This window comes from Carassius carassius, chromosome 5, assembly GCF_963082965.1.
Source record: "Carassius carassius chromosome 5, fCarCar2.1, whole genome shotgun sequence".
NCBI lineage: Eukaryota > Metazoa > Chordata > Actinopteri > Cypriniformes > Cyprinidae > Carassius > Carassius carassius.
Window position 1 is genome coordinate 5,084,645 of NC_081759.1, and position 16,344 is coordinate 5,100,988.

The window sequence follows — 16,344 nt, forward strand, 5'->3', positions numbered from 1 at the left end:
AATCATTAGTGATTATGTTAAAGTTCATTAATGAGCAGAAATGTGAGTCTTTGAAGTTTAAGTCTTAATGGAATATACACAAAATAGACATTCACTTTCTTTGGGTTTCATTTGGTCTTTGAATATTTTTTTTTCTTTTTTTTATGGATAATTACCTTTTGTTTGCAATATAACTACAATATTCTATGAAATATATGCTATATAGTACAGTGTATGCTATATTCTCCAGTCACATGAGAAGCCAACTGTAAAAAATGAGATATTTTATTTGTCATATATTTATGCTTGTACACCAGCAAAATAAAATGCAAATCTATGATTCCATCGCAATTTCAGTGAACAAATAGACAGCAATCCTTCCCAAGATGCCACCTGCAGTGTGTGTCATGATGCAAACAGAACATAGCACATATTTGGGGAGAGTCTTTACAGAAATACTTAGAAACATAAAAAAACAAAATCAAACAAACAAAAAAACGCATAGAACAAATGTATTACTTTTAAAATAAAAAAAATATATATATTGTGGAAAAAAAATAATGTCACTCCCCTTCGTTTTCTCATCGGCAACATTCCTGGGTGCTTTCGGCGCTCTGGTATAGTTTAGTCATGGTTTAAGGATTTTTTTTTTCTCTCTTTTTTGTGGTTCATCTACAATAGTCACTTTCAGATCAACTTTTTTTATTTTTTTGGAGATGATGTGGGAATAGGGAACTCTCCGCAGTGTTGCTTAAACACAGCACATTAAAAGTACATAGAACAAACATTTGGGCACCGAGTTTTATATACATTAGATCTCATGTATTCTGTAAAGGCATCCATTTCTTTTAATGCGTTTTTAGCATTACATCTTATTCTCAACCATGTTTTTTCATCATCTTTTGCCTGTCCACATAGGCTACTGCAGGTATTTTGTGTCATTGTCAAGAGCAAACTGATGGACAAGAGTATGAACTAGGACAAAGCCAGAGACAACAAGAACAAAGGGGGAAAGAGAACAGCCAATACTTGAATGGTGGATGCGTGAGCCTTTAGACAATACTGGTCTGATTTGGGCTTTTTGGAGCACTTTTTTTTCTTTCTGGTTGGCGCTGTAGAAGGTTCCAGATTGTCCAGAAGATCCGGGTTGATTTTGTCCATGGTCTGGTCAAGGTTGTTGGACACGGTTCCCAAAGGTCCGTCGTTGAGACTCTGCTTATTGCGAGTGTCGTTTTTCGTTCGCTCCACCTCCCGAAACTTGGTTTTGGAGATGTTCTCCTTCTCTTTCAGGGGATTGTTGGTGATCTGCCGGCTGTTGTAGGATGAAGGATCTGGGATGGACTTACTGGAGATAATGGAGGATTTGTCATTATCCGAAAGACAGCACCTGGGAATGCTTTCGACGAGAGGATCATCGAGTGAGTGGAACTTTCCAGCACGTGCCTTGGAGTTGAAGATACTGGTTTGAACCTGTGATGGAGAGTCCACGCAACCCTCCAAATCGTCGCTCTTCAGTCGCTTAAGGTCCTTCCCGGTTAGAGAGGTTGGAAGGTGGCACTCCAATTCGGAGCTAGACCCTTTGAAGCGTTTGAACCAGTCCCACAATGGCCTAGCTCGACAGTCACAAATCCATTGGTTTCCGTTGAGCCTCAGGTACTGAAGGGACACCAGTGGGTTCATGGCCTCTCCTGTCAACATCGTGAGGTTGTTGAAAAAGAGAAACAAGGTGGTCAGTTTGCCCAGGTCATTGAAAGCCCGCTGTTGCACGTGTATGATGCGGTTCTGGTGCAGGAGCAAACGGTCAAGGTTGATGAGACCACGCAGCATGTGGTCGGTCACCACCTTGATCTTGTTGTTATGTAAGAATAGTTGGGTGAGGTTGGCCAGGTCCAGGAAAGTATCTTCGTGCAGTGCCAGAAGGTTATTATCCTGCAGGTAGAGATACTGAAGTGAGAAGAGTCCTCGGAAAACTCCCACCGGGAGCTCGGACAGCCCGCACCTGTGCAGGTGAAGGGTGTGTAGCTTGGTCAGACCCCGAAATGCGGTGGGACTGATTATGCGAAGGTTGCTGTTGTCACCGATGTCTAATTCTTCCAGTCTCTCCAGCCCATAAAAGGCCCCCGCCTCAATATGGCTGATGTTATTCGAGTACATCCACAGGACGGTGAGGTTATGTACTGAACTGAAGCTGGTCGATCGGACCACTGTCAGTTTGTTGCTCTGAAGGAATATTCGCTGGCTATGGATGGGGATCTCAGTGGGAATGGAGAACAGACCCTGCTGTTGACAGGCCACGGTTGGCTTCGGCTCGCTGTAGCACACACACTTCACCGGGCAGCCGTTCATCAATGGCACCAGGTTAAGCCACAACACCAGGCAGAGGAGGCGACCACCTGTTGAGAAGAGACAAAAAGCCAAAGGGTCAGCTCAAGGTCAAGACAGCAGCTACTTAATTTGGCAGGAAAGACATGATTTCATGTTTGCAATTTTAAATAAGCAGGAAAATGGGAATGTGTAACTGTGATAATGTAACAACCCCCCACCCCTTGATACGTTTAATCAGCCAGGATTCATAAAATTGATTAAAAGCAACAGTAATGTATCGAAAGATTATATTTTAAAGGGAGAGTTTAACAGTCTAACTTTCTATTTATTAAAGACAAAGAATACTGCTAAAACGCATCAGTTTCACAAAAATATCAAGCAGCACAACTGTTTTCAGCACTGAAAACAAGAGCTTATCAGAACATATGTATATATATTTGATTTCTGTATTGTATTTTCTTTATATGTATATACACAGACATTTTTGAAGGATCTTGTGACGATATAACACTGAAGACTGAATTAATGGCTGATAAATACTCGCAGCCTTGATAAGCACAAGAGACTTCTTTCAAAAACATAAAAAAATAACTCCAGACTTTTGAATAGTAGTGAAACATTGTAAGTGTTTGTAAAAGTTGCTTTGAAATTATACTTATTACGAAAAATTACAATTATAATAATGTGAGTCTAGCATTGATATGGGTTAAAATGGAACAGAATAGAATGGAATAATAGAAATGAAATATTTCCATATATTTTCATAATTTGCTTTGCCTTTTGTGACAATATAAAATGCATTTTTTTCTTTGAATTATAAAATGCATTTTATTACTGAATATGAATTATGTTAACTACAGTACATTTAATATATGTTTAATAATTGACATGTTATCTTTATAATAATCACACTTCTATTACAATACTTTCAATACCTATCTGGGGGGAAAAAAGAAGCACATTGTAAAGGAAGGAAAATGTGCAGTAAATCTCTCCAGAAAATTACTTCGTCTTTAAAAAAAAATAATAATAATAAATACAAATGTAAATCTTATATAAGCCATTTCAAATGAGTTAACTAAAAACAGCATGTATTTAATTCAGACACAGCAACCAAATGTGCTCTTCTATATATTAAACAGCTCTAAAATGGCTGCCTGACTGTGAGTGCATGACCTGTCTGTACTTGTGCCTGCATGTGTGAATGCTACCGGCAAAAATTTGTGTCAAGGGATCCATTCCCATCCATCAACCAATGCAAGCAAGAAAATCCAGCCAATTGCGAGACATGATAAATACAACACTGGAGGGAGCATTGAACGAAATTAGCTAGTGCTAATAGCAATGATAGAGCTAATCGCATTCCAGCATGGTTTAAGGGTTGACATTTAGTCTGTCCAGAGGAAGATAAGTGTGCTGTGGGTGTTCAATGCGTGGTTGGGTGAGATGGGGCCAGGGGAAGGACTCAGAATGTTGGATCTGAGCCTCATGGGAGTGTAGCGAGTGTGTACATGCTTGAAGTGGTTCTGGAGTGTCAGAGATAAGATGGCCTCCTCTCATCTCTGATCTGAAGACCAGTGGTCTGTGTGTGTGGATGTGGCACAGATGTGTCTGAGGGTGGGTTTATCTGCAGGAGGCGTTCTGATAAGGAATGCTGTTTTCATTCAGCCATTCTTGACGCCAGCCATTATTTAGGAGATCAGACGATAAAGCACGACCCTATATATCACTAAAAGACTGATGCAGAGAGATATTCATCTCTGGACAATTTGGGCTTCACATGTCAACTATCCTCAACATCTCTTCTGGTCTAGAAGCAGTCTGAGAATATCAATGGTTATTCATCCAATCATCTTTTGAAATCTATCTATCTAGATGATGGACCAACTATTGAGATTAGATAGACAGATGGACGATTGGACTGACAGTAGCTCAATATCTTGTGACCATTCACCAGCTGTTTCATCAAGCATCACATTTACATAATCAGACTAATGTGAGAGATTTCCACATGCATGCACAGGAGGCAGAGGAGCCTGTGGACGCCCCTGCGCAGCTCCCTGGAATTCTTCTCTGTCCCTCAATCTTGCAGCTTGTTAAATGGAGCTTGCTTGAGGCTTGACAGCATCCCTGTGTTACACTTTCCCTCAAATATCCTCCCTCTCCCTCTGCCGCTCCTGTCATCTTCCACCAGTGAGCTGTCAGCCTTCCTCTCCATCTTTCTGCTTCACAGCGCTTCTCTTTCGCCCTCTCTGCCGACAAAAATATTCACGTTGAAACGTTAGGCTTCATGAATCTAACAGACCTCCTATTTTATCTTCTAGTCATTAGTGGACTATCCCCACCCACACAATGCACGCGGAGCCCCGCTTTCAAAGCTCCCTTTTTTTTCCATCCGTAGCCGCCCGTGCTAACCTTGTGGTTCCTCTGTGTGAGTAAAGCTACTCAAAATGTCATATGCCATCCTCCAATTATTTTGGCGCACTGTCTCGTCCCCTGGACAGTCACATAGCCGTGTCCTTTATTTCTGGGCACCCTTCACTGTAAAGGCCATTTGGCAGACACCGACTACATACGAGCACTCAATGTTTTCTACCTCGTCTCCATCAGTATGCCGGTCATGCCTCTCCTTTCTCTAATCCCAGTAAGGAGCCTAGCTTTGCCTTTTTATATTTCTCTTTTTCTCCTTTTCTGTCAAGGGGATGTCCGTATCCCGTCGTGCCATCGAAACAACAGCCCGTTTCATAAAAGGTTATTGCATTGCTGCCCACAATCTATACAGCGGCATTCTCAAACTGTTTACCTACCTATTAGTTTTGCATTACCTCTTGTATTTTTCTAAACTCAAGAGGAACCTTCATAATTGCGGCCATGCTCCAGTCGACCGCTTACTCATTTTGCAAAGAAGCCAAGCTGCATTCTCAGATGACGAGCTTATTAGCAGCACACAGTCGACGTGCTGAGGACCACCTGACAAGCCAAACAGTGTTTTCAGCTTTGCATAAAATGCACTGATTGCTGCTTGTCTCTTCACTTGTGTGAAAAGCTCTCATCCTGTTATAAAAGACGCCAAGGGAGAGCAAATAAACCATTGATAAACAGGGAGGCGAAATCAAGGATACTTCTCTGCTGTCTAATTTAATTATTTGTATGGAAAACAAAAGGAGACAGAATACTGAACAAGGACTTGAGATAATTGTGTGCACAGAGAGAGAGAGAGAGAGAGAGAGAGAGAGAGACAGAGGGGACAAGTGGCAATCCCTGACTTAGCACATTTGCATATGTCTCCGGCATATGGAGAGCATGTAACGACATTTACACCATTTTTATCTCAACCGTACAAGTGCGTTTGACAAGTGATAGCAGCCACTGTTCTGAGACAAACAGGGGTGTTTTGGACATTGAGTGGATGGATTTAAACAAACTCCTAACTGCAAATCGTACACTTTAACAGAATGTAAATTATGTTTTGAAGAATGCTGGTAACTAAGTAATTGATGGTAGCCATTATCTCCCATAGTATGGAGAAAAAAAGATAGTATGGAAATCAGCTGTTTTGCTGAGTTCTGCTTTTGTGTTCAGCAGAAGAAAGAAACTCAACTTAAAGATAAAATTAGTAGATGATGACATCATTTTCATTTCTGGGTGAACTGTTCTTTTAAATAACATTGGCTGCATTATTTGTACTACAGACATGAAAGATGCCTCAAATAATGCGACTTCAAAGTAATCATACTTTTTTTTTGGGGGGGGGGCAATGAAAATGGGTGGAAGCTGTCATGGACACATATATAGGAAACCAATTATTTTCTTAATCAGTTTTCATTAAAACAATACTTAAAACAAGACTTCAGAACTGTAAATACTAATTATAAATACTAGTAAATACTAATTATGTAAATACTAATTATAAATACTAGCTGTAATTTAGATTATTTCAATATTTGTGAGATTTTTCTTCAACAAATTTTTATATTTTAAGCTAGTTTTGTTATGATTTACACAATTTTGTTCATAAAAACACCAATGATAAAAAAAAAAACTGATTTCAAGACATATTCTCTGAAAATAAGTTTTATATCCTTTACATTTTTGCTTCTAATGCATCTTTATGGATGCTTTAATACATTTAAATGTAAAACAAGGAATAAAATACTGCGGCACAAAAGATTTATGGGTGGGTAAGTATTCACCCAAAACACCGTAGTAATGTCATGAAAAACACCCTGAACACATTAGCAACTGCATAAAAATGCTTTGGAAACCAGCGGCCCTAGGACCGCATTGAAGGGTTCTTCGGGCATTTGAGTTGCCGCCAATTCATTCCCCGTCAGCATCATTTTCTGTATTAAATGAATATACAGCATTACTCATTTCCATATAGTTGACATTAATTAGACTCATTACCTCTGAATAAACAAATGAGCGACAGTGCCAACATCTAAATATAAAAATAAATTCAGCACATTTCAAGCCTATTTTGCACCCACTGGTTCTGCTTCATTGTGAGCTTTCTGAAGGTAAATTAACCAAAGAATTAAAGCACCAGTTAATATTGAGTGCCAAGTTTAGATGTAAAGAGAGAGAAAAAGTGATTAAAATTTCATCTATTTTTGTAAACCGTTGACATGCAGTGCTAGACACTACATTTAAAGCTGCAGTCGGTAACTTTTGACGCTCTAGCGGTTAATAAACAGAACTGCTTGCGTGTTGCGGACATTGTAGCCGGAGCTACTTCTCTCTGTTTATGTCTATGAAGAATCACAAAGGTACTGGGTTACTCCGCCGCGGTACCCCTGAAGAAATCTAAAACAGTCTGAATATAAACATTTATTATAGGTGTACCCTAGTGATTCAGGACAGGCTAAAAACACGGTTTGGAAAATGGATTCATGGTGTACTCGCTTATTATATACACTTTGAACACAAAAAAAAGTTACGGACCGCAGCTCTGATTGGTTGTTTCTTACCGCTCCCGGTAAAGAAACAACCAATCAGAGCTGCGGTCTGTAACTTTTTTTTGTGTTCAAAGTATACAAAATGTATATAATAAGTGAGTACACCATGAATCCATTTTCCAAACCGTGTTTTTAGCCTGTCCTGAATCACTAGGGTACACCTATAATAAATGTTTATATTCAGACTGTTTTAGATTTCTTCAGGGGTACCGCGGCGGAGTAACCCAGTACCTTTGTGATTCTTCATAGACATAAACAGAGAGAAATAGCTCCAGCTACAATGTCCTTCCGCAACACACAAGCAGTTCTGTTTATTAACCGCTAGAGCGTCAAAAGTTACCGACTGCAGCTTTAAGTGAAATTTAGATTTTACGACTTTTATAAATTAAAAAAAAAAAAAAAACTTCTCAGTGAAGTAGTTCAAACTATTAATTTGCTAAATTGCTGCTACTTTAATTTATAACGTTGGAAAAAAATAAATACATAAATAAATAAAATAACAATCCAGGCTAATTTTTTTTCCCTGATATATATAAAGTATTGTGTAAAGTGAGGTTTACATGTTAAAACATGCACAAAATAGGAAAAATTATATTATATTATATTATATTATATTATATTATATTATATTATATTATATTATATTATTAAATAAAGACTATGAAAGTTGTCAGAAACTTGACAATTTAAGTCATGATTATGGTGTATTTTGTTTATAACTTTGGCTTTTTCGGTATACCAAATGTATTTAGGCTTCAAAAAACACCACATATCCAACTTTTGTTGGTGACAGAGCTCATTTTCTACAATAATCCAAAAGCCAATGGGTTTTTGTCCTGGGAACCACGGTGATGCTAACTTCACAGTTGGCCTAAAAAATACATCATCACTGCAGCACTCTATTAAATGTGACACGATGGGCAAAACAAACTGTTCAGATCATTTACAGAGCTTTAAGCAACACACACAGCCAGAAACAGCACTGGTCTGATGAAGTGTTCAGGAATAATAGCACATGTCCAGCTTTCTCCTCACTGTGACTGGATGGACCGGTTTCTGAACACCCGGTAGGCATTATTGACCTGTAAATACGAATGGATCCTCTACATCTGATGGAGAGCAACAGCAGTAGCAGTGTTGGTGTGGATATAGGTGTTGTAGCTGATGGCAGGCTCTTTCTCTCTTTTAGGTCCTCTAAATGTCTTTGATAATGTCACGGTTGGTAAACCGTGATCTCTGGGTTTTGCACTTTGTGGTGAAGTCTGTGTGTTTCACGTCTGCACTGATTAGTTTGTGTGCTTTCTTCTTTTTTTATTTGTTTGGCTGGATTAGTTTGTCTGCTTTCCTCTTTTCTTATTTGACTTTATTTTGTCTTTCCATTTGCACTCTTTTCTGTTCCGGTTGTGACCTCCCTGAGTGACTATTGCATGGGTCATAGCACTCATAAGTCTGGTGTAATAAAGTCACAGGGGTTAAGAATGAGCATTTTTGCATCCAGTTTTATTGCTTTTTGTTTTTGTTGTTTTTGAGTAATATAAAGAAAAGCCTAAAAAGCAGATGCTTTAACTCATATGACTACTTTGATGTAAAATGCATGATAACTGGTTCTCAAGTTAAAATTTACTTAGTTAAAAACAAAAACTACACATGAGGTTGGGATTTGAGCATAGATCCCCTTTCACACACAAAAAAAAGTTAATTCAAAAGTTTGGGGTCAGTAATGTTTCTGAAATATTTTTAAAGTCTCTTATATGTTAACAAAGGCTGCAATTCTTTGATGAGAAATACAGTAAAAACAGTAATATTGTGAAATATTAGTAAAATATCTTATAACTGCTTTCTATTTTCATATATATTAAAATTTCATTAGTATTTGTTGATGAATAGAATGTGCAAAAGAACAGCATTTATAAAAAATATATATATAAAACACGACTTTCTTTATGGAAAAAAAAAAAAAAATTAGTGAATTAAAAATAAATAAATAATCTTGAAAAAAAATCTTGGGGCACCAAGAAAGCCAAGACAGAAAAAAAATAAAATAAAATAATAATTCTATATATATATAATTCTAGATAAATATTTAGTGTCCCTAAACATCTAGACATACTGTCTTGAAGACATACATTATTTACCACACATCCTCTGGACATAAAAGATAAGGACACCAGAAAAAGATAAAGGGCAGAGGAACGAAACATTTGGAAGAGATATTGGCTGAGAGTGAAGAGGCAACAGGAAAGGTGACAGAGATGAAAGGTGTTGGGTGAAGATGGATGCTCAAGGAGAACAGATGCCAGAGCTTTCTGCAGTAACATTGAGCATGAGCTGTGGAATGCAGATGATTTTATTGAGACTGGAGCAAAGCGAAGCAGATCAGGACTTATTTGTGTCTGCCGTCTGTACCACATGCTCTAAGTTTGCCAGATGGTTCATGAATAACAGAGAATCGAGCAGGTTGCGGAAAAATAAATAAACGCACACAGACACTTTGGTTTACTACTGAAGCCAGAAAAATACTTTATGCAAGTTCACAAATGCAAACATAAATGCTTGGCCAACACATTCCCATTATACAAAAGTAGAAATATGTTTCTAAAAGCAGCTTAGACAACTACATATAAGCCATTTTAGGTTGATTTCTTTCATTTCCTGATTGAATATACAAATGTTTCTGACCAGTGGAAGCCCATAATTATTTTTGCTATTAAGTTTCATGTTTTTGTAATAAATCTCTTATATTCACCAAGGCTGCATTATATGATTAAAAGCTGCAGGAAAAACAGCTTATATTTTGTGGAACCTTGATTTTTCTATAATTCTTAGATGGATAGAAAGTTTAAGAGAACAGCATTTATTTGAAATACAAATCTTCTGTAACATTATAAATCTCTGCCATCACTTTAGAGCAATTCCATGGGTCCTTGCTGAATAAAAGTATTAATTCTATAGAATTCTGGCACATTTAAAAACCAGCTGTCATGGAATTGAGCTTAGAAGCTAGAAACATCTGCTCTCGTGCCATTGTAAGACTGTACTTTGTGTTTTAGAGCTGAGAATGCTGTATTTAAATGATGGATTTTCAATGAAGGCACTGTAAACACTGCTCAAAGTGAGTGAGTGAGGTTTCAGGTCCAAAACACTTGACCCAATCTGATTACTATATCAATTATATTAATAGTCTGAATATATATGATAACACCTTCCAACTCTCTCTCTCTCCCTTCCTCCTCCTCCCACCCCTGCAATGTACTTCTCTTGCAAGCTATTATTATTTCCCTGCCCATTTCTCACAAGCCCACATGCTCCACCTGGATTATGAGCAAAAATAAACAAAAACACAACACAAGTATAATTATATTATATTCATAACTGTTCCCAAAGCTTCATCTACAGTCAGCATAGTCATACCTAATAGTTTTAGTGCTCAGGGTCTAGTATTGCACCTAAGAGAGTCAATATTATAGGCCTATGCAATCTGCATCTCTACAGAATCAGAGCCATTAACCATTAATAGAATCCCATTACTGCTAGCAGTGTTATTATGGTATTTTTTTTATGCATGATTATAGTTTTTAGTAATATTGTGAATTAGCTTTTGTTTATACTTTTACGTTTCATTTTAATTTTAGTTAAGTTTTAATACTTAAGAAAACAAACAAACATATTATTACTTTATTTACTTAACTTTTAGTTTGAGTGTTTATTTATTCTATTTATTCTATAAAAAAGTACCTCAAAATGTTGCTTTGGCAACTAACAGAAACAAGTTTTTAATCTCTTATTTATACTTTGTTTTATTTCAGCTTTATTACAATTAACAACACTTTTTCATTGTTTTAGTTTCAGTTAACGATAATAACCCGACTAAGAAAAGGCTAAACATTTTTTAATGTTTTGTTACCTTTTATGTACACTAACATAGTGCTATTTTAGTATTATTTCTATACGATTATACTATTTATTAATATTTTGAATTAAAAATTTTCAGCTTTCATATTCATTTTAGGATGACTATGGCCCTCGCGGCATCCTATGGGGTGTGCTCCGGGAGTATGGGATCCGGGGCCCTCTGTTAAGAGCTGTCCTGTCCCTGTATGACCGAAGCAGGAGCTTGGTTCGCTTTGCCGGCAGTAAGTCAGACTTGTTCCCAGTGCATGTTGGATTCTGGCAGGGCTGCCCTTTATCAATGGTGCTATTCATTATTTTTATGGACAGGATGTCTAGGCACAGCAGGGGCTGGAGGGTGTCTGGTTTGGGGACCACATGATTTCGTCTCTGCTTTTTGCAGATGATGTTGTCATGTTGGCTTCAGGAGGCCAGGACCTTCAACGTGCACTGGGACGGTTTGCAGCCGAGTGTGAAGCAGCTGGGATGAGAATCAGCACCTCCAAGGTTCTCAGGCGGAAAAGGGTGGTTCGTCCCCTTCAAGTTGGTGGAGAGTTCCTGCCTCAAGTGGAGGAGTTCAAGTATCTTGGAGTCTTGTTCACGAGTGAGGGAAGGATGGAGCGGGAGATTGATAAGCAGATAGGTGCAGCTTCTGCAGTGATGCGGTCAATGTACCAGTCTGTCGTGGTAAAGAAGGAGCTGAGCTGCAAGGCGAAGCTCTCAATTTACTGGTCGATCTACATACCTACTCTCCATGAGCTGTGGGTCATGACCGAAAGGACAACATCCCAGATACAGGTGGCCAAAATTAGCTTTCTCTGTAGGGTGGCTGGGCGCTCCCTTAGAGATAGGGTGAGGAGCTGGCCACTCGGGAAGAGCTCAGAGTAGAGCCACTGCTCCTCCACATCGAGAGGAGCCAGCTGAGGTGTCTGGGGCATCTGTTCCGGATGCCTACTGGAAGCCATCCTGAGGAGGTTTATCCCACCGGGAGTAGGCCCTGGTGAAGACCTGGGACATGCTGCTGGGTCTATTTCTCCCGGCTGGCCTGGGAACGCCTCAGCAGCGCCGGCGCTGTGGTGGGGCATTAGAGGGCCGTGCCCCCCCCTAGCGGTCAATGATGCCCTTCGTACAGGCCATGGCGTGGCCACCAAAAAATATCCCTTTTAGTTATTATTTTAATATTAAATGTTCAAACTGTAACTTAAATTAAATAAAAGAATGGGGAAAATGCATAATTTTGGTTGTTCATGGCACGTTACTAGGCTTTGTCATGTTGAATGCTTATTGGTCGCCGAGTAAACTTGTTACATTTGATTTGCAGCGCAGGCGCAAAATACATTTCAAGTTGAAGAACAGTTTGTCCATCTATAGACAGTTGTTAGCAGCTAATTAAAAAAAAATGGATTTACGAAAATGGTTTAGATCTCCGCAGGCTCGTCAATCAGCAGACTTAGATACTCCGGCCACGACCACCAGTACCACGGTCTATGAGAGCCAAGCTGGCCCTTCTTCTGTGAAGGCTAGCTCCGGACAACTGCCAATGTCCAACTCGTTTTATGAAGAAAAAAGCCTTAAGTTTTCAAAAACATCTTTACGAAAAATCTTTGTCTGATGGGGACACTTTTTTGCCGGTTTTCAAAGCTTCAAAATGATTCAGTGTTTTATTTTTGTCGTCATAATTTGTTAATTAAGTATAAAAAATATATAGCTATTTATTGTAGGCCTATTTTATGTTTTTTTATTTAGCCTATATTATATTTATATTATTATTTTCTGTCCTGTTCTGTTGCTTAGGCTATCTATTCTGGGCCGGGTTTCCCGATAACGATGTAGCCTAGCCTATCTTAGCTCTTAAAAGCGCTCTCTACGTGCAAGGTTATGAACGTTAGCAGCAATTCCTCGCGCGTTTTCCAAAAATGTAGGCTACTGAACTCGTAAAACGTGAGAATAGGCTACTACGTGCTACTTGAGTCGCTGTTCATTCGCAAAGTGCTGAACTAGGCTATACTAACCTTATATGGAATCGTATTCTGAATGTTTAACCTAACAATCGTCATATGTTGTGTATTAGGAAACAAGACAGGTAAAAAAATAAATAAAAAATACATTATATATAGATAGATCATTGGAGCTAACATTCTAGGGTAGAATGTCATTCTATATAGATCTTTGGAGCTAACTGACTCTTGCTGTATCCGGTCGGCAAAACAGCAAATTTCAGTGCTGTCTTCTGTTCCTCTTTTAGATAAAAACCCAAGTCTAAATTGTTCATTGTCATTCTATATAGATCTTTCAGATTTAGGTCTGGATTTCCATGCTACTATGATGTTGCCAATACGTCAAAAAATATTTATCAAACGACAGTGCCCCCTCGCCAATGATCCAATGCCCCTCCAGTAGATCTGCTCTGACGCTGACTCTACGCCTCGGTATCCCCCCGGAAGAGCTGGATGAAGTTTCTAGGGAAAGGGAAGTCTGGGCGTCTCTACTTAGACTGCTGCCCACACGACCCGGCCTTGGATAAGCGGAAGAAGATGGATGACATATTCATTTTAGTTTACATAATATATTGTCATTTTTTGTTTTGTTTTTGTGTGTTCTATTTAATTATTGTTTGTTTGTTTTAGTAATTTATTACTTTAACTTATTTTACTGCAGTTAGTTGCAACATATAGGCAACATTTACATTTTTTTTTCTGTTTCCATTTATTTGATTTAATTTGTTGAACTAATATTTGAATTTTATTCATATATTTAATATTTATTTATTTTAATATTTGTTATTAACTGATAAGAAAAGACTATTTTTTATGTTTTGTTAACTTTCATATAACACTAGCACAATGTTATTTTAGTATTATTTCTACACCATTATACTAATTATTAATATTTTGAAATCACTTTTTTATGTGCTTTGTATTTTTTAGTTTTTGTTTTCTCTTTTCCTATTTATTCATTTGTTGTTTTATGTACTTTATTTAACTTTTTTTTTTTTTTACAACATTTACATTTTTTTATGCTTTCATTTATGTTTATTATTTATTTATTTATTTTAAGTACACCCGATATTTATATTTTATCAATATACAATTTTAGCCTTATTCCAAGTAATGGAAACAATTGTGAATATTCTTGTCTTGTTTTAGTTAACAATAACAACACGGCACTAGCATATCACAGCTAACATATATGGATTTTATACAGGGAATTTTTTTTTTTTTTATTAACATATTAATACATTTGTTTACTCTTTCATATATTGGTAATCTAGCACTCTTAACTCTTTTAAAACTGATTTTATCATGTCTAAATACATTATGCAGAATATATTCCTGCTCAAATCAGTAGCAGATTCTGTCTGGACCCACTCAAGTGTTTATTCTAAAGCAAAAAAGTGGGTTTTTGTGGCATATGAGGGGTTTTGATTTTAGGATTCAAATAAAATTTATTCATTTAAAACATCACGCTACATTAGTACATAAACCATAGCAGGGTGGTGAGCCATACCTTTCAGATACCTCAGATCCAGCATATTTACTTCACTACAAAGACACATTTAGTTTCAGTTTGCTAACCCTTGGACAGATCTGTCAAAATAAAAACGCTCCTCTATGCCTGCGTTTCCATGAAAAATACATTCAGCGGCGTGCCAGACGCGCAGGTTTCATCACAATGTAAACAATTTATTTTCTGTGAGTCAAGACGGTATAAATCCACCAACTTCAGCGGGACTGACAGTGGCATCTTTTAGGTGCCTAACTAATGAGATCCTGGACTGGTGGATAAACATGCTAATTCAGTTTGGGGTGGCAAAATGATTCGAAATGCAGTCGAGAGTAAAAACATCTGCAAGTTTAAATAGTTGCATGTTAGAAGCAAATTGAAAATTGGCTCGGCCCACAAAGCGCTGTCATTCATTCAGGCTTTTCTCACCCAATATATAAACACTCATATGTTCATTCTGGAACTGTATTTGCATGCCATTCATTACAATAGAAATAAATTTCAATGCAAAAGATGTCGACGCTCCTTGAAGGCAGCTTGAATCTCTGACTATTTAATCATGATTACAGATAAGTGAGGACAGGCTGTCATCTAAAGAGAGACATCAACTGGCCATTATCTTGAGTACACAAACAATACTTTCATCCAAATAAACAGCTGAAGATTGGCTCGAGCTGCAACTGGAGGACAGGACAGAGAAATTAAAATAAAGCGTTTGCTTGCTAGACTTATTTTAATAAATATATATGTAGATTTTATTCTGTAGTCAGCAATAATTCCTGTCCTCATCTCTCACATTGATGTAATTGCAGAGTATTGCTTGTTAGTGCATTTATTATGTAAGATCATAACCCACAGATCATATAGTTACAGGCACTTTGGTGTAGCTTCTACCTAGAGACCACTAAAACCTATTAAACAGGCCCTTTTCTACACTCCTATTTAATCTCCTAAATTCAATTTTTAATGAGGCAAGGTTTCTTGCAGCAAAAACAGGCATTTTTTGTGTTTTATTTATTTTTATTTTTTTTGCAAGCATTTTAACTCTTGGAATTGAACATGCCTATGGTAACATCTAAGCCTCATTATGTAAATTACAATATATCTTATTGGCTAACATTTTGCGTTCCCTCCCTTCTAACCACCTGCCATACAGATATATTATTCTCACTCCAATCAATTCCCAATTACATTTTTATTCCTCTTTGAATATCATATATATATAATTGCCGGTTTATATAAAGAGTTTGTTTCTGCTAATTGTAAGTTTGTATTAGGAATGTAAGTTATTCTGAAGTTTTCTCTGATTTTTGAGAATTTCGTGCCATTCTGACTTTTTCCCCCCCTCATACTTCTGCATGTGCATGATCAAAAATTCAGGAGAAGACGAGAGGTCAACTTAAAATTCTAAGGGAAATGTCAGAATATAGAGATATAAATGGAATTCTGAGGAAAAGAAAAGTCAGAAATGCAAGACAGAAACTCAAAATTCTGAGATAAAAGTTTGAATTGTAAGTTATTAACTCACAATTATGAAAAAAAAATCAGAAATATGAGATATACTGTAAACTCACATGAGATATAAACATTTTTTGTGAGATAAAAATTTTGCAAGATATAAAAAGTAGCAATTGTGAAAAATAAACTCGCATTTCACTTGTAAATTTGTCACTTTATGCATATAAAATGG

General features: G+C 37.3%; 1 protein-coding gene across 1 annotated transcript in view; it reads right to left on the minus strand.

Moving 5' to 3' along the window:
* Window positions 1-248: 248 nt before the first annotated feature.
* The window catches only part of LOC132140674 (reticulon-4 receptor-like), a 106,817-nt gene continuing 90,721 nt past the window's right edge, over window positions 249-16,344 (minus strand). Inside the window, exon 2 of the mRNA XM_059549551.1 lies at window positions 249-2,372. Coding sequence (XP_059405534.1) covers window positions 955-2,372 — 1,418 coding nt within the window. The 3' untranslated portion in view covers window positions 249-954. The remainder of the gene's footprint in view (window positions 2,373-16,344) is intronic.